Source organism: Sturnira hondurensis, unplaced genomic scaffold (genome assembly GCF_014824575.4).
Source record: "Sturnira hondurensis isolate 20B ecotype Veracruz unplaced genomic scaffold, ASM1482457v3 Scaffold0009906, whole genome shotgun sequence".
Taxonomy (NCBI): domain Eukaryota; kingdom Metazoa; phylum Chordata; class Mammalia; order Chiroptera; family Phyllostomidae; genus Sturnira; species Sturnira hondurensis.
The window spans coordinates 1,324,179-1,352,097 of NW_028082537.1; the positions used below are offsets into that span (position 1 = coordinate 1,324,179).

At 40.3% G+C, this 27,919-nt stretch overlaps 1 protein-coding gene and 1 pseudogene across 9 annotated transcripts in view; one reads left to right on the forward strand and one right to left on the reverse strand.

The window, feature by feature from the left end:
- The window catches only part of MLLT10 (MLLT10 histone lysine methyltransferase DOT1L cofactor), a 251,441-nt gene that overhangs the window by 35,159 nt on the left and 188,363 nt on the right, over positions 1–27,919 (forward strand). For 7 of the 9 annotated variants that reach the window (XM_037058099.1, XM_037058098.1, XM_037058097.1 and 4 more), the window contains exon 4: positions 17,559–17,613. The exons of the other annotated variants lie outside the window; for them this stretch is intronic. In XM_037058099.1, the coding sequence (XP_036913994.1) occupies positions 17,559–17,613 (55 nt within the window). The remainder of the gene's footprint in view (positions 1–17,558; positions 17,614–27,919) is intronic. 9 annotated transcript variants of the gene reach the window in all.
- On the reverse strand, positions 13,712–14,466 carry LOC118995168 (60S ribosomal protein L7a-like; annotated as a pseudogene).

Below are 27,919 nucleotides of genomic sequence, written 5' to 3' on the forward strand. Positions count from 1 at the left end.
CTCTTGCATGCCCAACAGGATCAAACCTGGAAGTCAGGCGTGTTCTCTGACCAGAATCAAACGGATGACCTTTTGCTTTGTGGGATGACGCCCAACCAATTGAACCACACTGGTCAGGGCCTTGGCACAATTTTTTAATATGATTATATGTCTTTTTATTATTAAGTTGTAGGACTTTCTATATTCTGGATATAAGTTTATCAGATATGTGACTTACAAATATTTCTTTCATTCTGTGGATTGTCATACTTGATGGTATCAGTTGCAGCACAAAAGTTTTTTGTTTGGTAAACTGTAATTTATTATTTCTTTTGTTGCCTCTGCTTTTGGTGCATCTAAGAAAACCAGTGCTCAACACTGGGTTATGAAGATATATTTCTCTTTCTCTCTAGGAATTTTATAGTGTTTACTTTTAAATATGTGATCCATTTTGTGTTATTACCTTTATATAATTATTTAAATAAAGGGTTCAACTTAGTTTTTTGCATGTAGATAAGAATTTTAACATGTAACTTTTGTAAAGCTACTTCTCTTTGTATTAGTTTCTTAGTATTCCTCTAGTAGTATTCCTAAATATATATTTTTTACCTTTGTACAGTCCATATAGTGTACCATGCAATAGTTAATATTGTACCACTTCTTATAAAGTGTAGAAAACTTTCAGCCTTAAGATACTGTTTTGTTTTTAAAGATTTTATTTATTTATCTTTAGAGGGGAAGGGAAGGAGAGGAGAGAAGTGTCAATGTATGGTTGCCTCTTGTGCGCCCCCTGCTGGGAACTAGCCTGCAACCCAGGCACGTGCCCTGACTGGGAATCCACCTGCGATCGTGTGGTTCACAGGCCCGCACTCAATCCACTCAGCTACGCCAGCCAGGCAAGATACTCTGTTTTATCGCCTTTGTTGTCAGTCATGTTATCATCATATGTATTAGATTTACATATATTATACAGCTCAGAAGACATTAAACTTTTCCTTTCAATATTAGTATTTTAAAGAATAAAGAATACAGTCTTTTATAATTACCCAGATAGTTGCCATTTGGTGTGCTCTGTTTTGCTTCCTGAATATTTGTATTTTCATCTAGTACCATTTCTCTTCATTTTGAAGACTTATTTTAGTCTTTATTGTAGTCTGTGTCTGCTAGTGATGATTTCTCTATTAGAGGAAAATATTTTACCTTCATTTTTGAAGGAAATATTAGTTAAATACACAATTCTGGGTTGACAGTTCTTTTTCTTCAATTAGTTGAAAGATGATGTTTTATTCTCTTTTAGCTTCCATAGTTTATGATGATAAATCAACCATTTATCCAGTCATTGTTCCCCTGTACTTTATGTGTCATTTTCTTTTGGCTACTTTCAACTTCTCCCTTTGTTTCAAGCAGTTTGGCTCCTCAGGAGCTTCTTTATCTTAAAAATATATATTTTATTGATTATGCTGTTACTGCAGTCCCAATTTATCCTCCTTTGACCCCCCCCCCATACCTGGCATCCCATTCTGTCCAGCAATCCCACCACTTAGTTCATGTCTGTTGGTCCCACACATAAGTTCTTTGGCTTCTCCATTTCCTATACTGTTCTTAACCTCACCCTGTCTATTTTGTACCTGCCAACTATAATTCTTTATTTTAATTTTTTATTTTTTAAAGTATGTTGTATTGATTATGCTCTTACAGTTGTCCCATTTTTTATCCCCTTTTTCCCTCTGCCCTGCCCCACTCCTCCCACTAGCATTCCTCCTCCCCCCGCCCCTGAGTTTATGTCCACGGGTCGTACATTTAAGTTCTTTGGCTTAGGTAGTTCTGTGTATTAGGTAGAGCAGCTTTACTCCGTGTCTTGGTAGGATGGCCTAATGTAGTAGTCCTGTTGGGGTCAAGTGGTATAGGCTCCCCTATTACACAAGCTGGGTGCTTGAGGTGCACTGTTTGTGTGGGCTGAGTACACCCTCCCCTTGTAGTTGAGCCTTGGTTGCTGTTGGCAGATAAGTAGGAGGAATTTACCCAGGCCAGCCAGCTGTAAGGATTCGCTGTGAGTACTACCACCAACCTGTGCCCTCTGTGAAGGATCACCTGTGCAGGGTCAGGTGGTGGTTTTCTGATACGGTCTGTAGCTGTCCACAGTGTATGTTGGCCCAGGGGTTTTTGAATAGTGCAGGCCAAGTTCAGCCCCGACCTGTTTTTTGCCCTGGGGCTACTTTGCTTGCTGTATAAAGCAACCTGAGATGTCTTCTACTTGTGCTGGACTTGGAGATTCTCAGGTGAAGCCAAGCTGGCTGCTGCTAGTGCTGGGCCTGGGGCTCATTAAGGCAGGCTGTTGAATGTCTTAGAGGATTTGGGATGTTTTGAAGCATCACCAAGACCAACCAGCCATTCATAAGGAAAAGCAGTTTGGGTTGGCCTGTATGTTGGGTGGGGCAATGTCTCTGGGGATCTCCAAGGTAGGTCAAACAGTGTTAGCCAGTTTGATGGAGTCTCAGATATGGCACCAGCTTGCCTGCTCTGTGGTTCTATAGGGAGAGGGTTTCTAAAGGGTCTATGGCCTCTACTCACCTTGATGCCAGACACACTTCAGTTTATCCCTGTGTGATACTGGTGCCTTTCAAGCTTCTACCCAGGCGTTGGAGCTTAGAGGGAATGAGTCTGAATAGGTGAGTCTTTGTGTGTCTTCATTATTTTCTTTTCTTTTTCTTTCTTTTTTTTTTAACATCAGTGTGTGGTTGCCTCTCATGTGGCCCCTACTGGGGACCTGGCCTGCAACCCAGGCATGTGCTCTGACTGGGAATAGAACCAGTGACCCTTTGGTTCACAACTTGTGCTCAATCTATTGAGTTACATGAGCCAGGGAATTTTTCTTTAAAAAAAAAATGTGTTTTATTGCCCTAGCTGGTGTGGTTCAGTGGATTGCGTGCCTGCCTTCAAACTAAAAGGTCGCTGGTTTGATTCCCATTTGGGGAACATGCCTAGGTTGTAAGCCAGGTTGTCAGCAAGGGGCGCATAAGAGGCAACCGCACATTGATGTTTCTCTCCTCCTCTTTCTCCCTCCCTTCCCCTCTCTAACTTAAATAAATAAAATCTTAAAAAAATATATGTTATTGAGTATGCTATTATAGTTCTCTCATTATTTACTCCCCTCTACCCAGCACCCTCCCTCCCACCAGCATTCCATCCCTTAGTTTATATCCATGGGTTGTACATGTAAGTTCTTTGGCTTCTCCATTTCCCATACTATTCTTAACCTCCCCCTTTCTATTTTGTATCTACCATTTATGCTTCTTATTCCCTGTGCCTTTTCCTCCATTCTCCCCATGCACTCCCCACTTATAATCCTCCATGCGATCTCCATTTCTGTTCTTGTTCTAGTTGTTTGCTTAGTTTGTTTTTGGTTTTGTTTTTTCTTTTTGGGTTCAGTTGTTGATAGTTGGGAGTTTGTTGTCATTTTACTGTTCATAGTTTTGGTCATCTTATTCTTAGATAAATCCCTTTAACATTTCATATAGTAAGGGCTGGGTGATGATGACCACCTTTAATTTGACCTTATGTTGGAAGCACTTTATCTGCCCTTCCATTCTAAATGATAGCTTTGCTGGATAGAGTCATCTTGGATGTAGGTCCCTGCCTTTCATGACTTGAAATACTTCTTTCCAGTCTCTTCTTGCCTGCAAGGATTCTTTTGAGAAATCAGCTGATAGTCTTATGGGAACTCTTTTGTGGGTAACTGTCTCCTTTTCTCTTGCTGCTTTGAAGATTCTCTCCTTATCTTTCATCTTGTGTAATGTAATTATGATGTGCCTTGCTGTGTACTTCCTTGGATCCAGCTTCTTTGGGACTCTCTGAGTTTCCTGGATTTTCTGGAAGGCTATTTCCTTTGCCAGATTGGGGAAGTTGTCCTTCATTATGTTTTCAAATAAGTTTTCAGTTTCTTGTTCTTCCTCTTCTCCCTCTGGCACCCCAACGGTTTAGATAATGGAGCATTGGAATGTTTAAAGATGTCCTGGAGGTTCCTAAGATTCTCCTCATTTCTTAAATTCTTGTTTCTTCATTCTGTTTCTGTCGAATGTTTGTTTCTTCCTTCTATTCCACATTGTTGATTTGAGTCCCAGTTTCCTTCCCTTCACTGATGATTCCCTGTATATTTTTCTTTATTTCATTTCTCATAGCCCTACTTCTTCCTCTATTTTTGTGACCATACTCAACCATTTCTGTGAGCATCCTGATTACTACTGTTTTGAACTCTGCATCTAACAGGTTGGCTATCTTTACTGCTTAGTTCTATTTTTGGAGCTTTGATCTTTTCTTTCTTTGGGGCCGTATTTTTTTGTCTCGGTGCACATTTTAAGTTGTAAGGGGAGGATCCTTAGCTATTTGCCAGGACAGGGGAACCTTTGTTGCTGCATTGTAGCACTGTATGTGGGGGAGGGGTCAGAGAGGGAACAGTGCTGCTTGCTCATCTCTCTGTGGGCTTTCAGTTACTTCCCCTCCTAATCACAAGCAAATTGGGCCCTTATGGTGCTGATTCACAGTTGGGAGGGCTTGTACATGTCCTAGAACCCTGTGGGTCTTTCGAGTGAATTCTCCTGTGAGGCTGGGGGTTTCTCCAATCTTCACAATCACCACAGGTTTTTTTTTTAATAAATATTTTTTATTGATTATACCATTACAGTTCTATTACCCTCCTTCATTCCCCTCCACCCGCACACTCCCTCCCCCACCATTCTCCCCCCCTTAGTTTATAACCACGTGTCTTTAGATTCTATATTTCCCCCACTATTCTCGCCCTCCCCCTATCTATTTTCTACCTACTGTCTATGCTATTTTCTGTGCCTTCTCCCCCTTCTCCTCCTCCCACTCCCCTGTTGCTAACCCTCCATGTGTTCTTCATTTCTATGGTTTCACTCCTGATCTAGCTGTCCTCCTGGTTTACTTTTGTTTTAGGTGTGGTTGTTAATAACTGTGAGTTTGCTGTCCTTTCACTGTTCATATTTTTGATCTTCTTTTCCTTAGATAAGTCCCTTTAGCATTTCATATAATAAGGGCTTGGTGATGATGAACTCCTTGAACTTGACCTTGTCTGAGAAGCACTTTATCTACCCTTCCATTCTAAATGAAAACTTTGCTGGATAGAGCAGTCTTGGCTGTAGGTCTTTGGATTTCATGACTTGGAATACTTCCTTCCGGCTCCTTCTTGCCTGTAAGGCCTCTTTTGAGAAATCTTCTGGCAGTCTGATGGGTACTCCTTTGTAGGTGACTGTCCCCTTATCCCTTGCTGCTTCTAGGATTCTCTCCTTCATTTTAATCTTGGTTAATGTAATTATGATGTGCCTTGGTGTGTTCCTTCTTGGGTCTAACTTCTTTGGGACTCTCTGAGCTTCCTGGATTTCCTGGAAGTCTATTTCCTTTGCCAGACTGGGGAAGTTCTCCTTTATTATTTGTTCAACGAAGTTTTCCACTCGTGGCTGTTTCTTTCCCCCTTCTGATATCCCTATAATTTGGATGTTGGAACATTTAAAGATGTCCTGGAGGTTCCTAAGCCTCTCCTCATTTTTTTGAATTCTCATTTCTTCATTCCTTTCTGGTTGGATGTTTTGTTCTTCCTTCTGGTCCATAACATTGATTTGAGTCCCAGTTTCCTTTCCATCGCTATTGGTTTCCTGGACATCTCCCTTCATTTCAATTAGTTTAGCCTTCATATGTTCCTCTAATTTGTGGCTAAAATCAACCAGTTCTGTGAGCATCCTGATAAAGTGTCTTGAATTGTGCTTCTGAGAGGCTGGCAATTTCTCGGTCGCTGAGAGTTATCGGCTCTGGGACTTTGAGTTCTTCTTGTGCCTTCTTTTGGGCTGTTTGTGCCTGTTAGGTAGCAGGATCGGGTCCCTAGGTGTTCACCAGAGCAGGGCCACTCAGTCGCTGGGTTGTGATGCTGCATGTGGGGGCGGGGTCAAAGAGGAACCACGGCGTCCCGTCTCTGGCCTCCTGCGCCACAGCCACAGGTGCTGCAGCTGCTATTGTCACCCAGCCCACGTGTTTTGTCCCACTGCACACGAGTGTGACACCGCTGTCAGCCCTTGCCCCCTGGGACCTGCGTGGTCCCTCTCACTGTGTGTGGATGTGCCACCGCGGTCAGTCTGCCCCACACCCTGACTGGGTCCAGGCCACTTGCACGCCTTGGTCGGGGGATCTGTAATGCCCGACCCTGCTCCGCTGCTGGCTCCGCCCCTCTTACTGTCCCCGTTGAACGGTTCGTCGTTGTTGGACTTCCGTATAATTCAGTTTTCTGGTTTTTGTCTGTGTCTTTGTTCTCCAAACCTTTGTTGTATTCAAACTTGGTTGTGGGAGACGGCACAGTGTTTCCCCGTATGCCTCCATCTTGGCGGAAGTCTCCCCACCACAGGTTTTTGTACCCAGAGGTTTTGAGGCTCCCCCCCCACCCCCCGCCCTGTGCTGGAAACCTGGGTTGTACAGTATGTTTTGCTCCCTAATTATTCCTCCTGGTTTATCTGCATGCCAATGTGGGACCACCTGGGCCTCTAGCCACAGCATTACCTTGTGTCCTCTCTACCCTTGCTGCCTGTCTCTGCCCTTCCTACCAGTCTGAATGCATATTTCTTTAACTCCTTGGTTTTTGGACATCCATACAGTTCAATTTTTCTGGCAGTCTGGTTATTTTTTGTTTTTAAATTTGTTGTTGTTCTTCCTTTGGTTGTGGGAGGAGGCAAAGTGTATCTGCCTACACCTCCATCTTGGCTGGAAGTCTCTGTGTGTGTTCTTTAAAAGGAACTGCTTGGGGTTCAGCTGTTTCTTCAACGGACTTGGTAACTGCCGGTTTTTGCAGCCAGGAGTTTTGAACTCATCTTCTGGTACTAGAACCCTGCGTTGGGGGTCTGGTGTGGGTCTGGGACTTTTTGCTCTTGAGATTCCCCTCATGCATTTCTACCCACCACATGTGTTTGTGGTACCAACTCATTCTACATCTGTGTACCTCCTACCAGTCTGGATGGATATGTTTTCTATAATTCCGTACTTGTCAGATTTCCACTCAACTTGATTTCTGATGGTTCTGATTAATGGTTTTTCTATATTTTAGCTGTAATTTTGATGTGGTTGTGTAAAAAGGTGATCCATGTCTGCCTGAAATGCCATCTTGTCTGAAAGCATACGTACTTTCTTACCATATTGTATGATATATGTAAAAAAAAGGACCTCCTTGTATAATTTCTACTTGTTTGAGGTATTTCGATTACAGTATATTTTTTCTTGGTAAAATGTGGTGAGATCTTTTTTTTTTTTTAAATTAATTTATTTATCTTTAGAGGGGAAGGAGAGAGGGAGAGAAACATCAATGTATGGTTGCCTTTTGTGCGTCCCCTGCTGGTAGTTAGCCTGCAAGGAACCGGCTTGCAACCCAGGCATGTGCCCTGACTGGGAATCGAACCGCGATCGTCTGGTTTGCAGGCCCGCGCTCAATCCACTGAGCTACGCCAGCCAGGGCTATGAGATCTTTCATACATTCTTGTTTTGGGGGGGTCTTTTTTAAAAAAGATGTTATTTGTTTATTTTTAGAGAGAGGGGAAAGGAAGGAGAAAGAGAGGGAGAGAAACTTCAGTGTGTGGTTGTCACTTGGATTTCCCCTACTGGGGACCTACCCCACAACCCAGGCACGTGCCCTAGACTGGGAATCCAACCAGCGACCCTTTGATTCACAGGCCGGTATTCAACCCCCGAGCCACACCAGCCAGGGCAGAGGAGGGTATTTTTATAATTTCTTTGTCCTTTCATGGGATTTACTTGTGCCTTTGAACACTCTTTCTTACTGAAGTAAGAATGGATATGTGGAATTCTTATCATAACATGTATAGCTACAGCCTTCCCTGTGAAACTTTTTAGTTTCTGTTGGTTTAATACAGAATCAGGATTCTCTGTTGTCTCAGGTCCCTCCTACCATATCCTTTCTTCCTGATCTTTTCAGTACAGTCTTCTAACTGTAATTTAACCTTCTTTCTTTCTGTTACTAATTTTCTCTAGTCTTTTTGTCTCATTTTACCTTTATCTGGAAGACAAAGGTATCTCTAAAAATTTAAATTATTAAAGAAATGAGATGGCGGGCCTGCGAACCACACAATCGCGGTTCGATTCCCAGTCAGGGTACATGCCTGGGTTGCAGGCCAGTTCTCAGCAGGGGACTCATGAGAGGCAACCATATATTGATATTTCTGTCCATCTCTCCTTCCCTTCCGCTCTAAGAATAAATAAAATCTTTTTAAAAAAAAATGAAGTGTTTTTTTGGAATAAAGAAGTAAATTCAGCCCTGGCTGGTGTAGATTAGTGAATTGAGCTCGGGTCTGCAAACCAAAGAAACGCAGTTCGATTCCCAGTCAGGGCACATGTCTGGGTTGAAAGCCAGTTCCCAGAAGGGAACACAGGAAAAGCAACAATACATTGATATTTCTCTCCCTCTCTCTTTCCCTTCCCCTCCAAAGATAAATAAATAAAATCTTTAAAAAAAGGAAGTAAATTCACTCATAATTTTATCCTGCTCATCACAATCTGCTTAATATATTTTGTGTATTTTCTTTTAAAATTTTCTTCTATGCATTTATCTCAGTGAAAAATATAATATTCGTTCTCTCATTGTTATACAGTAAAATTTAGTTTTAAACAGCCATGTAAAATATCTTATACACATTTTTTCATGTCTGAAATTACAATGTATATATATATATATATGTATATATATATATATGAGATATAGAATGATTACATACTTCATCAATGCTATTTCTGTCATTTTTCTTTTGACTGCCTGTGAAGTAATGGATTCAGTAATTTCCTTGAATCATATTGCTGTATTGCTCTCCAAAAAGAATTGCCCTGGTTGGTGTGGCACAGTGGATTAAGTATGGGCCTGCAAACCAGGTGTCACCAGTTTGATTCGTGGCTGGGGCACATGCCTGGGTTGTGTGCTGGGTCCCCAGTAGGGGGTATGTGAGAGACAGCCACACACTGATTTTTTAAAAAATATATTTTATTGATTATATCATTAAAGTTGTCCTATTCCCCCCTTCACTCCCCGCCACCCTGCACACCCCTCCCCCACCACTGCCCCCCTTTCGTTCATGTCCATGTGTCACCAGTTCTTTAGATTCTATATTTCCCCTACTATTCTTGCCCTCCCTCCTATTTATTTTTTACCTACTGTCTATGCTACTTATTTTCTGTATCTTCTCCCCCCTTCTCCTCTTCCCACTCCCCTGTTGCTCACCCTCCATGTGTTCTTCATTTCTATGGTTCCACTCCTGATCTAGCTGTCTTCTTGGTTTGCTTTTGTTTTAGGTGTGGTTGTTAATAACTGTGAGTTTGCTGTCCTTTCACTGTTAGTATTTTTCATCATCTTTTTCTTAGATAAGTCCCTTTAACATTTCATATAATAAGGGCTTGGTGAAGATGAACTCCTTGAACTTGACCTTGTCTGAGAAGCACTTTATCTGCCCTTCCATTCTAAATGAAAGTTTTGCTGGATAAAGCAATCTTGGCTGTAGGTCTTTGGATTTCATGACTTGGAATACTTCCTTCCAGCCCCTTCTTGCCTGTAAGGTGTCTTTTGAGAAATCAGCTGGCAGTCTGATGGGTACTCCTTTGTAGGTGACTGTCCCCTTATCTCTTGCTGCTTCTAGAATTCTCTCCTTCATTTTAATCTTGGGTAATGTAATGATGATATGCCTTGATGTGTTCCTTTTTGGGTCCAACTTCTTTGGGACTCTCTGAGCTTCCTTGATTTCCTGGAAGTCTATTTCCTTTGCCAGACTGGGGAAATTCTCCTTTATTATTTGTTCAAATAAGTTTTCCGTTTGTTGCTCTTCCTCTTCCCTTTCTGGTACCCCTATAATTCGGATGTTGGAACGTTTAAAGATGTCCTGGAGGTTCCTAAGCCTCTCCTCATATTTTTGAATTCTTGATTCTTCATTCTTTTGTGTTTGGTCATTTTTTTCTTCCTTGTTGTCTACTCCCTTGATTTGAGTCCCTGTTCCTTTCCATCACTATTGGTTTCTTGTACATTTCCCTTCATTTCAGTTAGTTTAGCCTTCATATGTTCCTCCAATTTGTGATGAAAATCAACCAGTTCTGTGAGCATCCTTATCACCAGTGTTTTGAACTGTGCATCTGAGAGGTTTGCTGTTTTTTGGTTGCTTAGAGTTATTGGCTCTGGGGCTTTGAATTCTTCTTGAGCCATGATGTTTTGGCCTGTTTGCACCTGTTACGTATGAGGAGTGGAGCCCTAGGTGTTCACCAGGGTGGGGCAACTCAGTTCCTGGGTTGTCATGCTGTATGTGGGGGCGGGGTCAAGGAGGGGCAATGGCGGTCCCCTGTGCTGCTTCCTGCCACTGAAGCCGGTGAGGTCTGTTTCACAGCTTGGTCGTTCGCCTGGTTTATGTGCGCGCCAATGTGTGACCATGGTCAGCCTGCCTCCTTGCGACCTCACTGGGTCTGTGTATTGCAACCCCATGCGTGGGATCTGCCAATTGCCGCCTGTGTGCCCAGGTCAGTCTGGCTGAGTTTTCCTGTGTAACCCTGCTCCGCCAGTTGCTGGCTCCACCCTTGTTAGTGGTCTGGATGAATGGTTTTTTGTGGGATTTACGTATAGTTCAATTTTCTGTGTTTTGGCTGCGTTTTTGTTACTAAAACTTTGTTGTCTTTAAACTTGGGTTTGCGAGGAGGCACAGTGTTTCCACCTATGCCTACATCTTGTCCGGAAGTCTGATATTTCTTTTCCTTTCTTTCTCCCTTCCCCATCTCTAAAAATAAATAAACAAAATCTTGTAAAAAAAAAAGAATTGATATGGTGCTTTTGACTATATGAAAATAAATGTTTACTATACTTCAAACATTAGGGAGTATGTTTTAAAGAACTTAGCTAAGGAGGCTGCCTTCTCCCACAACCAAGTTTGAGTACAACAAAGGTTTAGTAAACAAAGATGCAGCCAGCGTACAGAAAACTGAACTATATGGAAGTCCGACAACAACGAACCATTCAACCGGACCGGTAAGAGGGGCGGAGCCAACAGCGGAGCAGGGTTGGGCAGGAAGGATTCCCCAACCCAGGAGACCCAGGTGACCCAGGTTCACAGGCAGCCGGTGTATTATCGTGGACCCAGTGAGGGTGCGGGGCAGGCTGACTGCGGTTGCACATTTGCACTCGCAGATAAACCAGAAAGGGAGTGGGCAGTGAGATGGATTGCACGGCCCCAGCTGCCAGAGGAGGCAGAGGAGACCACCTTTGATTTCCTATGATCCCACTCCCACATACAGCGTCACACCCCAGGAACTGAGTTGCACCACCCTGGTGAACACCTAGGGCTCCACTCCTCATACGTAACAGGTGCAAACAGGCCAAAACATCATGGCTCAAGAAGAACTGAAAGCCCTCCAGCCAATAACTCTAAGCGACCAAAAATTAGCCAACCTCTCAGATGCACAGTTCAAACCACTGGTGATCAGGATGCTCACAGAACTGGTTGATTATAGTCACAAATTAGAGGAACATGTAAGGCTAAACTAAGTGAAATGAAGGGAAATGCACAGGAGACCAATAGTGATGGAAAAGAAACAGCGACTCAGATCAATGGAGTGGTCCAGAAGGAAGAACGAAACATTCAACCAGAAAAGAATGAAGAAACAAGAATTCAAAAAAATGAGGAGAGGCTTAGGAACCTCCAATAAAGGAGAACTTCCCCAATCTGGCAAAGGAAATAGACTTCCAGGAAATCCAGGAAGCTCAGTGAGTCCCAAGAAGTTGGACCCAAGAAGGAACACATCAAGGCACACCATAATTACATTGCGCAAGATTAAAATGAAGGAGAGAATTCTAGAAGCAGGAAGAGATAAGGGGACAGTCACCTACAAAGAAATTCCCACAGACTGTCAGCGGATTTCTCAAAAGAGACCTTACAGGCAAGAAGGGGCTGGAAAGAAGTATTCCAAGTCATGAAATACAAAGACCTACAGCCAAGATTGCTCTATCCAGCAAAGATTGTATTTAGAATGGAAGGGCAGATAAAATGCTTCTCAGATAAGATCAGATTCAAGGAGTTCATCATCACCAAGCCCTTATTACATGAAATGTTAACGGTACTTATCTAAGAAAAAGAAGATGAAAAATATGAACAGTGAAAGGACAGCAAACTCACAGTCATCGACGACCACACCTAATACAAAAGCAAACCAAGAGGACAGCTAGATCAGGAGCAGAACCATAGAAATGAAGAACACATGGAGGGTTAGCAACGGGAGTGGGAGGAGGAGAAGAAAGGGGCAGAAGATACAGAAAATAGCATACATGGTTGGTAGAAAATAGGGGGGGCAAGAATAGTAGGGGAAATATAGAATCTAATGAACTTGAGACACATGGTCATAAGCTAAAGGGGGCTATTGGTGGGGGAGGGGTGTGCAGGGTGGAGGAGAATGAAGGAGGGAATAGAATAACTGTTATGGTATAATTAATAAAATATATATATATATAACATTTTTTAAAATTTTTATGTATTTATCTTTAGAGGGGAAGGGAAGGAGAGATGGAGAGAAATGTCATTGTGTGGTTGCCTTTCGTGTGTCCCCTGCTGGGAGCTGGCCTACAACCCAGGCATGTGCCCTGACTGGAAATTGAACTGAGATTGTGTGGTTCACAGGCCTGTGCTCAATCCACTGAGCTACACCAGCCAAGACTCAATAAAATATATTTAAAAAAAGAAAAAAAAAGAACTTAGATATAGTAAGAAATTAGTTGGCAAAAATGCTTCTTGTTTGTGGTTTCATATTCATGTTTCATTGAATATAAGTGAGTCTAAATGTTTTCTTATATAGTTTCATATAATTTTTTTCAAAAAGATTGTGTTTTTAGAGAAGGGAAAGGAGGAAGAGAGGGAGATGAACATTGTTGCGAGAAACATTGATTACTTGCGAATTATCTCTACACCTTCTTTTCTGTAATTAAAAATACTAACTAACCGTGGCTGGAGCGGCCAGTGGATTGAGCACTGGCCTGGGAACCAAAGGATTGTAAGTTTGATTCCCAGTGAGGGCACATGTCTGGGTTTTCGGCCAGGTCCCCAGTAGGGCTCACATGAGAGGAACCACAGATTGATGTTTCTCTCCCTCTCTTTCTCCCTCACTTCCCCTCTGTCTAAAAGTAAAGTGAAGAACATCTTTTTTAAAAAAATATTTTTTTTGTTTATTTTTAGAGAAAGGGGAAGGGAAGGAGAAAAAGTGGGAGAGAAACACTCAATGTGTGGGTGCCTCTCATGTGTCCCCTGCTGGGAACTGGCCTGCAACCAGGCATTTGCCCTGACTGGGAATCGAACCATGATCATGTGGATCACAGGCCTGGGCTCAACACCAACTAGGGCTGAATAAAATATTTTTAAAAACCTAAAAGATACATTCTTTTCCGCCTCTGAGCAGTGTGACTCAGCTTGTTGTGTATTGTCCAACAAAGTGCAACGTCAGAAGTTTGATTCCTGGTCAGGGTTCATGCCTGGGTTGTGGTTCGTTCTCCAGTCTAGTTGCAAAGGAGAGGCAAGCAATTGATGTTTCTATCTCACATTGATATTTCTCTCCTCATCTCCCCTTTCTCTAAAAGTAAATAAATAAAATATTAATGGAAACATTTTTTGAAGGAGAATTTTTATTAAGTTTATGTACAAAAAAACTCAACAATGTACAGTTAGCCCAGCTCTGTGGCCAGTTCTTTAGCCTTTGCCTCTGCCTCTTGGCAGTGTAGGCCATTCACATTTGGCCGAGGACATTGTCTCCCCAGTAGTGGTGGATCTCCTCACATCTGTTGTTGTAATTGCTGTAGACAGCTTCCACCAGCTTGGCCCAAGCTGCTTTGTCTTCTGAGTTAACCTGTGTGAAGAGGATGGTGGTACAGGTATTCCTGTGGACTAGACACCCCAGCCTGGCTTTCCACTTGATGATGTAATAGGGAACCCCCTGTCTTATAGCAACAGGGCAGGCAGGAAGATGACCAGATTTATGGGATCTACATCACTAGCAGCTGGGCCATGTTGTTCTCCACCATGGTGGTGATCGTGTTAACAGCTGCTCGAAGGGTAGGTGGCCTCTTGTTGGGGGCATCCCATTTGCTAGCTGCTTTTTTCCTTAGCTTTTGTTTCTGGTGTGCACTTGTGGCCTCACTTAAGCAGTTTAGTAGGTGTTTCGCATCCAAGGCCTGGATGAACTACTTAATGGCAAGAGACACTTTCAGATGCTAATAGAGGATAGCCCTTTGCTGCTGCAAATGGATGTAGGGGGCGGGGGGGAGGGGTGGCATTTGAAAAAGTGGCTGAGGTCTCTTTTGGGCTAGATGTTTAGTCCAGTGCCAAAATGTTTAGGCCTCTTCTCAAATAGGATTTGGTACCTTCTTGGCCTCCTGCTTTTTCATGTCCCTTTACCCTTAGCCTTCTTTCCTTTTGGCATCTTGGGCTGCAGGATAAGAGAGAAATAAAGAATATTTTTTAATTTAAACATTTTGAATTTAGATTTGTGATCAGTGAATTTTAAAGGTCTAATAGGAATTTTTCTTCCCCAGTTGCTAAACAGTTATTCTTAACACCTAATCATCCCAAAGAGTAATCAATCACTTATTGTGGTCTTTTATTAGATTTAGTTATACTTCTACAAGCAACTGTTTCTTTCCTGAAAGGTGAATCATACAGCCAATAGTGTTTACATCTGTGAAGGAAGTAGAACTTAGAACCAAATTATTGCCTGCGTTTCGCAAGTGTGCTTGTGTTTTTGCTTCTTCCATTTTACCCATCATATATTTTTTGTGTTACCATGACATGAGACTGTGATAGATGCTAGGGCTATAGCCATGAAATAGAGCTTATAATCTACCAGAGTAGATAAACATAATTGCATAAATAATTGTGATTATAATATATGACAAGGAAATTATAGGTAATTCATAATATGACACCTAACCTAATAGAGGGATTCAAGGAAACCTTTTCTGAAGAAGTGACTTTAAGGAAGGATCTGAGGGAGGGATAAGAAATTATCCACTATGAAAGAGGTCTGGGGTGAAGGACAGTATTTCAGGTAGAGTAAAAACAATACATTTAAGTTTGTGAGGCAGGAATGAGCTTTGGAGTATTTACAGAACTGAAAGAAGAAAAATTAGTATTGCCCAGACAGTGAGATGTTTGAGAAGAGAGAAGTTTTTAGAGGGGAAAGTAGGGTTAGGTTGTGTAGGGAAACTACCAAAGAGGTATTAAGCAGGAAAGAGATGTTTTTGAAGTTCATGCTGTAAATTGGTAGGGGTCAGATAAGGGTGAATATTGGGAGACTATTTAGTGGAAGGCCACTGAAGTGGTCCTGATGAAAGTTGGTATTGTCTTGCAGTTGGCTAGTAATACTAATGTAATATAGAGAGAGGTAGTCAAATCTTGTCAGTATTTAGGAGGAAGGATGGCCAGAATGTGGTGATTGATTAAATGAGGATAGGAAGCAGAGTAAAGCTGCAAAAAGATGATGTCTAGGTATGGGCAATATGTGGTTTTAAGGGTATCATTGCAAAGATAGGGAAAACTGCAGAAAGAGTAAGTGTTGTCATATATTTTGGGCAGAGCTTAAAGTGCCTGTGTATCATAGGAAGTTTTACATATGGAACAAAGGACAAATCTAAATAGGTAAAATTTGGGATTCACTGGTGCATTCTAGTAATTTAATTGGTTATAATAGATCTGTGGAAAATGAATGAGATTGACTAGTGTTTAACAGGTAATGAGAAGGCATCTTAAGTCAGAGCCCTGAGGAACTAACACATTTAAAGGTTAGGTAAGGTTATCAGAAAGGTGTTGCCAAAGAGATAAGAGGAGAATCAGGAGAGTGAAATACTGCATGCATGAGCCCTAGCTCGTGTAGCTCAGTGGATTGAGCGCGGGCCTGCGAACCAGATGATTGCGGTTCGATTCCCAGTCAGGGCACATGCCTAGGTTGCAGGCCAGTTCCTGGCAGGGGCCAGTTCCCAGCAGGGGATGCACGAGAAGCAACCGTACATTGATGTTTCTCTCCCTCTCTCCTTCCCTTCCCCTCTAAAGATAAATAAATAAAATATTAAAAAAAAATACTGCATGCATGAGAAGAAATAATAGCATCTCATGGCTTATGTTGTATGTACTTACTCACTATTTTATCATAGTTAACTGTTTTTATTTTACTTTTAATGTATTTGTTACTATATTATATGAGGTCTCTCTGGAAAAAGTCCAGCCATTGTTAATATAATGAGAACGGTTTGGGCAACATTGATGGAACTTGGCAGCCAAGGAGAGTGGACTAGAATGCACATTAAATTGAACAACGATAACTTCACTGTACTAGTCGGTGGGGGTGGTAGATTCCATTGAGTGAGCATCTGTGCTGTGTGGCGGTCGCATTCAAAATGACCGAGCAAGTAGAACAATGACTGCATCAAATTTTGCATTAAGCTTGAGCATTCCTCTGTGGAAATTATTTGGATGATTCAGAAGGCTGTCAGAGATGATGCAATGAGTGCAGTGCAAATAAAAGTGTGGCACAAATGCTGGAAGATGGTTGATAATCTGTTGAAAGTGAACCATGTTCTGGAAGGCCTGAAACAAGCAGAACACCTGAGACTAGAGAACGTGCTGCAATCAATGAAGATCAGTGAATGACTGTGAGAATTAGAAGCTGGTCTAGGGATTCCAAAAACTACTGTGTCCAGTGTTTTGACTCAGGATCTTGGCATGAAACATATCATGGCAAAATTCATTTCACAGACTGCTACCGGAGCAGAAGGCTGGATACTTTCTGGACAGACCTCGTATGCTGCAAAAGCCCTTTGGGAAGCAAGATAAAGTACACAAATAATTAATAGGTGTGACCTCCAGGAACATATTTTTTATATAAGACAATGCCATTGAAACTTACTCTGTTTAATATTTTTACGATTATATCTGTCTTGTCAGTAGTGGAAAGAAACGTTAGCATTGGTTGTATGTTTATTTCTGGTTTTATATTGAGGGCTGATAGGAAATGGGATCCATAATAACTTGAGTACCATTCACTGCATGTGAATGATAAGAGTAATTAGAATAATTAGGGCAGTTCCTTCCTTCTAGGTGGCAGGTCAGCACATGTGAGACCATGCCTTCCCACTTAAATCAAAATTCTGAATTTTTGAGTTTTGCTTTTTATTTTAGGACAAACCAGACCTAAGTAGAATTACCCTACCTGATCATACCTAGAAAGTAAAGAGGTAGAGGCAGATGTTAAAAGCTGTGTCCCAATCTTATGTTGAGCATCTTTTTGTTTTTATTACTTTAATGCTAAAAAAAATCTTGGTAGGAATTTAAAAGTTCAGCAGAGTTTACTTCTTAAAATTTATCTGGTGCTCTGAGGAAGATCTCATGTCAAGGCAAATTTGTAAAGAATGTTCTGAAATGTTACTTCCATCTTTTAATAGTTTTGAAGTTACAAGGAAGATGTTACACGTTTGTAATCTGAAAAATCTTTATTTCCTTTCTTTTTTTTTTTTTAAATAGAGATGTGAACTGTGTCCTCATAAGGATGGAGCTTTAAAAAGAACAGATAATGGGGGTAAGTGCAGAGATTTAAAAGAAGTATTTTAAGATATTTGGTAGTTCATATTATATAAAATTAAATAGTGTTTACCGCTTAGGTATTTTTAGCATCACTGGATGTAATTTATGACATTTTTTATTGAAACAAGAGATTCTCTCTTTTTTTTTGGACAGAATAAAGCATTGTTTTTTCTTAATGCAGAATGATCCACATACTTTTAATTAAAATTTTGATTATTTTTTAATGGATACTATTTCTTATAGAAATTATTTTTGAAAAATAAGCCATTTTTTAAAAGATTTTATTTTTACTCATTTTTAGAGAGAGGGGAGGGGAGAGATAAGTAGGGGAGGGAAACATGGATCTGTTACCTCCAGCATGTACCCCAACTAGGGACCATTTGTGACCAGTAATTGAACCAGTGACCTTTTGCTTTGCGGGGCAGTGCCCAACCCAACCATACCTGTCAACAAAATAAGCCACTTTTCTCTCAGTTAAAATCTGTTTTTCCTTTTTTGTGTACTGCTGGACAAATGATGTTTCTGTGGAATGTTAATTTTGATACCCTTTTTCCTTGATAAAAAAGAAATGCTGACATCTGTCTACATTTTTTGAGCTTTCCTGAGGACCCCTTGTGTATTTCTCATTTTCATCTCTATTTTTAGTTACCTCGCACAGAGAAATCTATATTTCTTTATAGCTCAGTATCATAAATTTATTGAACTGTGGTATACTGTAAAACTTTAAGGAACCAATGAAGATACTTAAAAGAAGCTAGAGGTATAACATAGTATACACTTCATTTTGGGTAGTCAACTCTAAAGTATTGGCATAGAATATGGTAATGTCATTAGTAAAGTAAAGGGAAAAATAACAATGTTTTTGTCTATTTATATTTTAATTTAATGTTTAGACCATGTTATACAGTCACATTATCCAAAATTTAAAAAATTTTCAATAACTCTCCCTCCTACTCCTGTTCACCATTTGCCCAGTTCCTTAACAACTTTCCTGCCACAGTATAATTGTTGTTAATTACTTTTTTGCCCATTCTTCTAGGTCATTTGGCATATACAAATTTATATTAACAGACAAATATTTTCTCCAATTTTTAAAAAATTTATTTATCTTTAAAGGGGAAAGGAAGGAGAGAGGGAGAGAAACATCAATGTGCGGTTGCCTCTTGTGTGTTCCCTGCTGGGAATGGGCCTGCAACCCAGGCATGTGCCCTGACTGGGAATTGAACCGCGATTGTTTGGTTCTCAGGTCTGTGCTCATTCCACTGAGCTACACCAGCCAGGGCTACTTTCTCCAATTTTTAATCTTTTTATAAACAGTGTTTACTCGAGGACATGTTTGTTGACTTTAGAGAGAGAGGGAGAGAAACAATGATGTGAGAGAGAAACATCAGTTGGTTGCTTCTTCTATGTGCCCCACAAAGGAACTAAACCCGCAACCTACATATGTGCCCTAACTGGGAATTGAACCTGCGACCTTTCGTTTTGCAGGATGACACCCAACCAACTGAACTACACTGTACAGGAGATCTTTCATTTTTATATTAGATGAATAATATACATACTCTGGAATCTTATTTTTTTTCACAGAACATTTTATCTCTTTTATTAGTATAGAGATTTCTTTTTACCATATTAATGTAATTAGTCATTAATGTTGATGTACTTTTGAATTGTCTGCTTTTATGTATTCCATTTTGCATGTGTGCAAATACCACTGTAGGATTATTAATTCCCAGAAGTGGATCTGTAGGTCAAAGGGATTTTGCAATTAATTTTTGGTAAATATTCCCAAATTATTCTTCTTGGTGATTGTACCAGATTATCTTCTCAGCAAGGAGGAATGAAAAAAGATCTTCTCTATGCCCTTGGAAATCCAGTGGGTAGAAATTGGTATATCTGAGCAGTTATTTTGTATTTTACTTATTTATGAAGCTGAGCATCTTTTTATATTTTAAAGAGGAATTTACATTTTCTCTTGTGGTCTGTTCATAAGCTTTTTCTGATTGGTTGGGGATCTTTTTCTTTTTGACTTGTTGGAACTTTCATAGAAGCCCCTCTTATATTGGACTTTATTGATATGAGTTGAACTAGTTTTTGCTCAGTTGTTCATCTTTTCTTATGAAACTTTTTTACTATACATAAGTTTTAAGTTGAATTTATTAATCTTGTTTTTTGTGGCTTTTGTATTTGGAACTATTAGGTAGAAAGGTCTTTCCTATTACAAGGTTATAAAACATTTCTTTTATGTTTTTCTCTAATATTATAGATTCCTTTTTATTTTAATGGTTTAATCTTAAATGCATTTGGAATGTGTCTGGGTAATACAATGTAAGGTGTATAGACCCCCAACTTTATTTTTGTCTAGGTAACAAAATGCTACAGTTTGTCCCATCTCCACTTACTGAATAACTCATTTTTTGATCACTGATTTGAAATGTTATCTTTATTATACTCTAATGTATATTTAAAATATTCTGACTAAATTGTGTTCCAGAATTGATTTGTAGGTTATTTTGGAACCTGGAGTACATTTCTTCCTAAAGAAATGCTAATCATTGGGTTGGCCAAAAGATTCATTTACTTTTGTTTGTATAATGGTTCTAGTAGTGCTTAGTTCTTTTTAACTTCATTGGGAACATTTTGTTAGTCCTGGCTGGTGTGGCTCAGTGGGTTGAGTGCTAGCCTGTGGAGCTGAAGGTTACAGTTGGATTCCTGATCAGGGCACCTGCCTAGGTGGCAGGCCAGGTCCACAGTTGGAGAGTGCAAGAAGCAACCTTCTCTTACACATTGATGTTTCTTTCTCTCCCTCTCTTTCTCCCTCCCTTCCCCTCTCTCTAAAAAATAAATAAATAAAATATAAAATAAAAGAGACAATTTTGTTAGATTGTATTGTGTGTGACAGCTGTCACATCAGCACGCATTTTAAAAAAGACTTAGCAAAATTGATGAATTTGTGTGCAGCCATTTTATATTTCAGATGGAAAAAATACATAACATTTTTGGTGTATTATACTTTATTATTTCAAGAAATGTAAAAGTGCAGTGGAAATGCAAAAATGATTTGTGCAGTGTATGGAGAAAGTGCTGTGACTGATAGAATGTGTCCAAAATGGTTTGCAAAGTTTCTATATATTATTGACATTTTGGCCAAATAATTCTTTACTGTGGGGCTGTCTTATGCATTGGAAGATGTGTAGCAGTACTCCTGGACTCTACCCATTAAAAAGAAGCCAGTAAATAGCAGGAGATAGCCAACATACTCAAAATATTCCAATCAATGAAGTTCTTGGTGAAAATGAAAATTTTTCTTTTATTTCGTGCAGAAAACTAAGTGGACTTTTTGGCTTACCCAATATATTTCCAGACTAGTTAACAAAACCCCACAATGTGGCTGATGTACGATATTGATAAGACTTTTTTTTCAGTATGTGTATACACTTTTATCACGCTGGTGATATGTTTGAAGTTTTAGTTTAGTTTTTCTTTCCCTGGCAGTCCGGATTAGTTGTTTTTCAATTCAATTTTTAATTTCTCTCCTTTCCTTTTTTCCCTCATACTAAGGACTCCTCTTATTGATTGTGGGGAGCCTTTGAAGCTGAGGAAGGAGGTTTATATTTTAGAAAGATCACTCTGACAGCATTGAGGTGGATGGCTTGGAAGGGTATTAGACCAGACCAACTACTAAAAGAAAAGTAGAGCTGGATCATAAGTTCATTTAACATACTTGAAATCAGCTACAGTGTATATCTGGGAGATTGGGGGAAATAGAAAAAAGTAATAATTTAAATTACAGAGATTAATTTAGACTGCTGTTTTACTTGCTGAGCATGTGCTCTAAGCCAGGGGTGTCAAACTCATTTTCAGCAGGGGCCACATTAGCCCCGTGGTTGCCTTCAAAGGGCCAGAATAATTTCAGGACTGTATAAATGTAACTACTCTTTAACTGTTAAGGAGTTGAAATTACATTCAACCCTCTGAAGGCAACTGTGAGGCTGATGTGGCCCCCTGGTGAAAATGAGTTTGACACCCCTGCTCTAAGCAAACATATAGAAATCCCTTGTGAACAATTATAAGGCTTTCATCATTGACAAAGATGTATTATTGAGGGGGCCAGGCAAGAGGTGGTATAACGTCTTGCTTATATATTTTTTAAAAATAATATTTTTTGATTATGCTGTTACAGTTGTCCCAAATTTTCCCCCTTTGCCTGCCTCTGCTTGGTACCTCTTTTCCTTCCAGCAATCCCCCCGCCTTAGTTCATGTCCATGGGTCCTGCATATAAGTTCTTTGACTACTCCATTTCCTATACTGTTCTTAACATCCCCCTGTCTATTTAGAAACCTACTAGTTTCTACTTCTTTTTAATTGTTAAGAGAGTTATTTTTTAAATATTTTATTTATTTATCTTTAGATGGGAAGGGAAGGAGAGAAATAGCAATGTATGGTTGCCTCTCGTGCTTCCCATGCTGGGAACTAGCCTGTAACCCAGGCATGTGCCCTGACTGGGAATCAAACTGTGATCCTTTGGTTCACAGGTCCGTGCTCAATCCACTGAGCTATGCCAGCCAGGGCAGTTTTTACTTCTCAATCCCTGCACTTTATCCTTCCTTCTCTCCCTTCCCCTTCCCAGTTGATAACCCTCCAAATAATCTCCATATGTATGATTCTGTTCCTGTTCTACTTGTTTGCTTAGTTTGTTATTTAGATTCAGTTATTGATAGTTGTGAATTTATTGCCATTTAGTGTTCATAGTTTTGATCTTTTTCTGATATAATTCCCTTTAACATTTCATATAATAATGTTATATGGCTTGGTGATGATGACCTCCTTTAGCTTTACTTTGTCTGGGAAGGAGTTTCTCTGCCCTTTCATTCTAAATGGCAGCTGTGCTGGATAGAATAATTTATTTTGTAGCTCTGAGCTTTTCATCACTTTGAATATTTCTGGCCAGTTCCTTCTAGCCTGAGAAGTTTGTTTTGAGAAGTCAGCCGACAGTCTTACGGGAACGCCTTTGTTGATAAGTCTGCTTTTCTCTTACTGCTTTTAAGATTCTTTCTCTAGCGTTAACCTTTGGCATTTTACTTTACTTTTATTTTATTTTTTTAAAGTACTTTATTCATTTATAGAGAGAGGTGAAGGGAGGTAGAAAGAGAGGGAGGGAAACATCAATATGTGGTTGCCTCTCATGGGCCCCCCATCTGGGGACCTTGCCTGCAACCCAGGCATGTGCCCTTACTGGGAATCAAACTGGTGAACCGTTGTTTCACAGGCCAGCACTCAATCCACTGAGCCACAGCAGCCAGGTGCCACCTTTCTTTGTCTCCTCTATTTGGCATCCTCCCTATGTTTGTTTCTGTGTATTATGTAGAACTGCTTTGACTCCCTATTTTAATAGCGGGCCTATTGTAAGAAAGTGTACCTGTAAATTGTATGGGTGGAGTCTTAAGTAATCATGGGGCATTGGGGAGCCACTCGTGTTACCGCTCTGTGGCTCTGTGCGGGGGAAAGTTCGGAGAGGGTACAGTACAGCTGCCTGTTTTTGGAGATTTGCCCTGGAGCAAGCTGTCTCCAGGTACTTGCCATATTGCCAGTCATTTCACTTTCTCCCTATATGCCACTGGTGCCCTTCCACTTGTTGTTCTGATGCTGAATCCCAGAGGTGGTGAGTCTGCGTAAGTCCTAAGACCTTTGTAGGCCCTTTAAGAGGCCTACATTTTAATCCCTCTTCCTTTGGTCTTCAAACAGTCCTTCATCATCCCTCCCTTGGACTTACTGCAGCAAAGCCAGGTCTTGTCTGTGTTGGGATTTAGATTCTAATGCCAGAAAGTAAAGCAAATACTAGGCAATATTGAAACTATCCTTTAAAAATGTCTTCAAATTTTAAGAGAAAGTGCGTTATAGTGTAGAATATTGTGACTATAAAACCCTATTGGATGTTATAAGTTCTTCTCACTTTTCTGTCAGATAATGTGTACCAGTGGCCCTCAATTCATATTAAAATGTCTTCCTCAAAAATATAAGCAACCCAACTTCTGGACAATATGAAAGCATGGGTAAACATGACACACCCCCTCACACAACTACAGCAAAAATTACAACTAGACAACGGAACAAATATCACCTTTCCTGAGCCCCCACCTGGGGGTGATGAGGACTGTTTGAAGACCAAAGGAAGAGAGATTAAAGTGAGGAGTGAATATTAGAGATACAAGGGTGGTAAAATTCTACACATGTATTTTTTTTTTAACTCTTCAATTATGGGAAATTTTTCAAGTGTACATAAAAGTAGAGAGAATGCCTAGGTATCTAGCTTTTAACAGTGGTCAATTCATGACCAATCTTTATCTCCTTTCCTTCCCTGTTCTGATTATTGTGAGCATCTGTAATATAAATGGGTATTTAAAAAGGATACAATATATATGATGACATCTAAAAAATTGCCATTGCTTGATATATCACTTAGGTCTCTTTGTAATCCCATCCACTATTTTTCTTGTCAATTCACTTATGGAAAAATTGGGATCACTTGCCCTGTATAGTTTTCCACAGTCGGCTATTGATTGCATCTTAGATGTTGTGTGTGTATGTGTTTTAACATGTTAACTTTGTTCTATACATTTCTGTACAATGGTACAATAGTAGATGCGTTCAGACACTTGATCACACTCAGTTTGTGGGGCAGGCAAGAATACTTCATAGAGTTATATATTTTCTTCAGGAAGCACACAACATTTGTTTATGGTTTTTGTTTTTTGGTGATGTTAACGCCGTTGATCACTAAGTATCTATACCCATTATTTTATTAAATAAAGATCAAATAAACTGATATTCTGTCACATATGCATTAGCAGGATTACTTCTAAAGAGAACATTTTCCTTACTGACTATTTTTTAAAAAGATTTATTTTAGCATATTAGAGAAGGGAAAGCAGGGGAGAAAGAGGGGGAGAGAAAGAAACATCAGCGTGTGGTTGCCTCTTGTGTGCCTCCAAGTGGGGACCTGACCCGCAACCCAGGCATGTGTCCTGACTGGGAATTGAACCAGCAATCCCTTGGTTCACAGACTGGCACTCAATCCACTGAGCAACACCAGCCAGGGCTCTTATTGACTATTTTATTAATCTGAAGTGCAGTTTGTGAAGGAAAGAGAGAATAGTTTTTTTTTTTTTAATTAAAGTAAAAATCACACAGCACAAAATTAACTACCTTAATGTACAGATAGCCTCTAACTTAACTATGGTTGAACTTAACGAAGCTGAGAAAACTATACCCATTCAGTAGGAACAGTAGTTTGAATTTTGTTCTCTTTCTAGGTTAGTGATGTATGATATGGTGCTCTTTGATGGGCAGGCAGCAATATGGTTATGAGAGTAAACAACTGCTATTCTATAGTGTATTCATGTTTTTAGTACATTTTATTGATTATGCTATACCAGTTGGGCCGAATTTCCCCTCTTTGCCTGCCTGCCTGCCTCTGCTTGATACTCCCTTTTCCTCCACCAGTTCCCCCCAGCTCAATTCATATTCATGGGTTGTGCATGCAAGTTCTTTGGCTACTCCATTTTCTATACTTTTCTTAACGCCCCCCTGTATATTTTGTACCTGTCAATTTTGCTTTTTAATCCCTGTACTTTTTTCCCCATTCTCTTCCTCCCCCATCCCCACCCTCCATGATAATCCTCCATTTGATCTCCATGTCCACGATTCTATTCCCACTGTAGTTGCATGCTTAGTTTTTTTTTTTAATTTAAAAATTTTTTAAAAGTTTATTTTTAGAGAGAAGGGAGAGGAGGGAGAAAGCGAGGGAAAGAAACATCAGTGTGGTTGCCTCTCATGTGGCCCCCGACTGTGGACCTGGCCTGCAACCCGGGCATGTGCCCTGAATGGGAATCGAACTGGTGACCGTTTCGTTTGCAGACTGCATTCAATTCACTGAGCTACACCAGCCATGACTGTTTTTCTTTTTTTTTAGATTCAGGTGTTGATAGTTTTGAGTTTGTTGTCCTTTTACTGTTCATAGTTTTGATCTTCTTATTTCCCTTTGATAAGTGCCTTTAACATTTCAAACAACAAGGGCTTGGTAATGATGAACTCCTTTACTTTGCATTGTCCGGAAGGCACTTTATCTGCCCTTCCATCAAAATGAGAGCTTTAATGGATAGTAATCTTGGATTTAGGTCCTTGGCTTTTCATCACTTTGAGTACTTCTTGCCCCTCCTTGCCTGCAAGGCTTCTTTTGAGAAATCAGCTGATAGTCTCATGGGAACTTCTTTGTATGTAATTCTCTGTTTTTCCCTTTCCACTTTTAAGATTCTTGCCTTATCTTTAACCTGTGGCATTTTAATTGTGCTATTTCTTCGTGTGGTCTTCTTTGTGTCCATCTTGTTCAATCCTGGACTTGTATGCCTATTTCCTTTGCCAAATTGGGAAAGTTTTCTTTCTTTTTTTTTTTTTCCAAATAGGTTTTCAGTTTCTTGCTCTTCTTCTCCTTCTGGCATCTATATGATTCAGATGTTGGCACATTTGGAGATGTCCCAGAGTTGTGTCCTCTTTTTTCAATTCTTGTTTCTTTATTCTGTTCTTGTTGATTGTTTGTTTTTTCCTAATGTTCCAAATCATTGATTTGAACCCCAGTTTCCTTCCCACACTGTTGGTTCCCTGTATATTTTTCTTCATTTCACTTTGTATAGCCTTTTCCCTTTAGTTTGTGGCCATACTGAATCATTTCTGAGCATCTTCTTTTTTTTTAAGATTTTATTTATTTTTAGAGGGGAAGGGAGGGAGAAAGAGAGGAAAAGGAACATCAATGTGTGATTGCCTCTTACTTGCCCCTTCGTGGGGACCTGGTTCATGTACCCCGATTGGGAATTGAACCAGAGACCCTTTGGTTCGCAAGCCAGTGCCCAGTCCACTTAGCCACATAGATTGGCTGTCTCCGTGTCGCGTAGTTCTTTCTCTGGAGTTTTGTTCTTTAATTTGGGCCAGTTTTTTTGTCTTCTCAATTTGGCAGCCTCCCTGTGTTTCTGCGTATTAGGTAGAGTTGCTTTGACTCCCTGTGTGGGCACACCTGTTATGTTGCAAGGGCGGAGCCTTAGGTATTCACCAGGGTGTTGCTACCTGCTTCGCCTCTTTGTGGTGCTGTATGTGGGGGAGGACAAATACTGTTTGCTAAGCTTCCCCCCCCCTTTTCCAGTGACTTCCCTTCCTTTCATAAGTGACTGGCACCCTTCTAGTTGCTGCCCTCATGCTGATTCCCAGAGCGGGTGAGTTTGTGTTATGTTCTTGTAGGCCCTTTAAATGGAAACTTAGGAGAGAACAGCAGTTTCTCCCACTTTCTCAACCTATACTGCTTTTTATAGCCAGAGGTTATGAGACCTTATTTTCTTGGGGATGGAACTCTGGGCTGCACGGTCGGTCCTGGGTCTGGGGTCTGGGTCGTTTGCTTCCCAGTTGTCCATCATTGCATGTGAATGTGGGTCTCCCTCTTCCGTTGGCTGCTGCTGCTGCTGCTTCTTCCCTGCCACCACCTTGCTAAGTCACATCACATTCTCTCTGCACTTCCTACCGGTCTGGATGAATGTTTCTTCTTTAAATCCTTCGTTTTTGGACTTCTGTACAGTTTGATTTTCTGAGAGTTCTGTTTGGTTGTTTGTTTTTTTGTTGGTTGTTAATCCTTTTGGTTGTGTGAGGAAGCAAAGCTTATCTGCCTCCATGTGGCTGGAAGTTTTCTTTTCCTGTTTTTAAGTTGCCTCTTTATTGAATATTTACTTGGTTGCTATAAACTTTCGACTGTTTTCCAGAGGCTTGACATTGTTGATTCTGACATTTTGTGCTTCATTTTCCCGTGTTCCTGTGACAGCACAGACCCTTGGAGCTGCCATCACTCCAAATGCTTCATTTTTAACCTTTACTTACCAGTTTTCAAAATACTAGTACATTACTTGGTTGCCAGTAACAGAAGTAAATTCTGTTAAAAATAATACATTTTTTTAAAAGAATGAATTGTTTCTTAAGTAAAAACTATATGGAAGGACGTGGCATACCTTACAGACTTAAAAGAAAAATAAAGCTGCTATTATTTGGAGTGACTGGAACCAGAAACTAACAGGCTTTTCAAGGGTGTTACTCTAGGAAGAAAAGGGAATGGATACTGAACTCATTTAATTGTAGAAACTTATTATAATATTGTGTGAGTTAATGGATGTGGGCTGAGATGAGTGAGCAGTCACTCATTCATTGTGGATAGCTGAGTGTAGATGGTTTTACCCTGCATTATAGATTGTGGGATGGATAGTTACTTA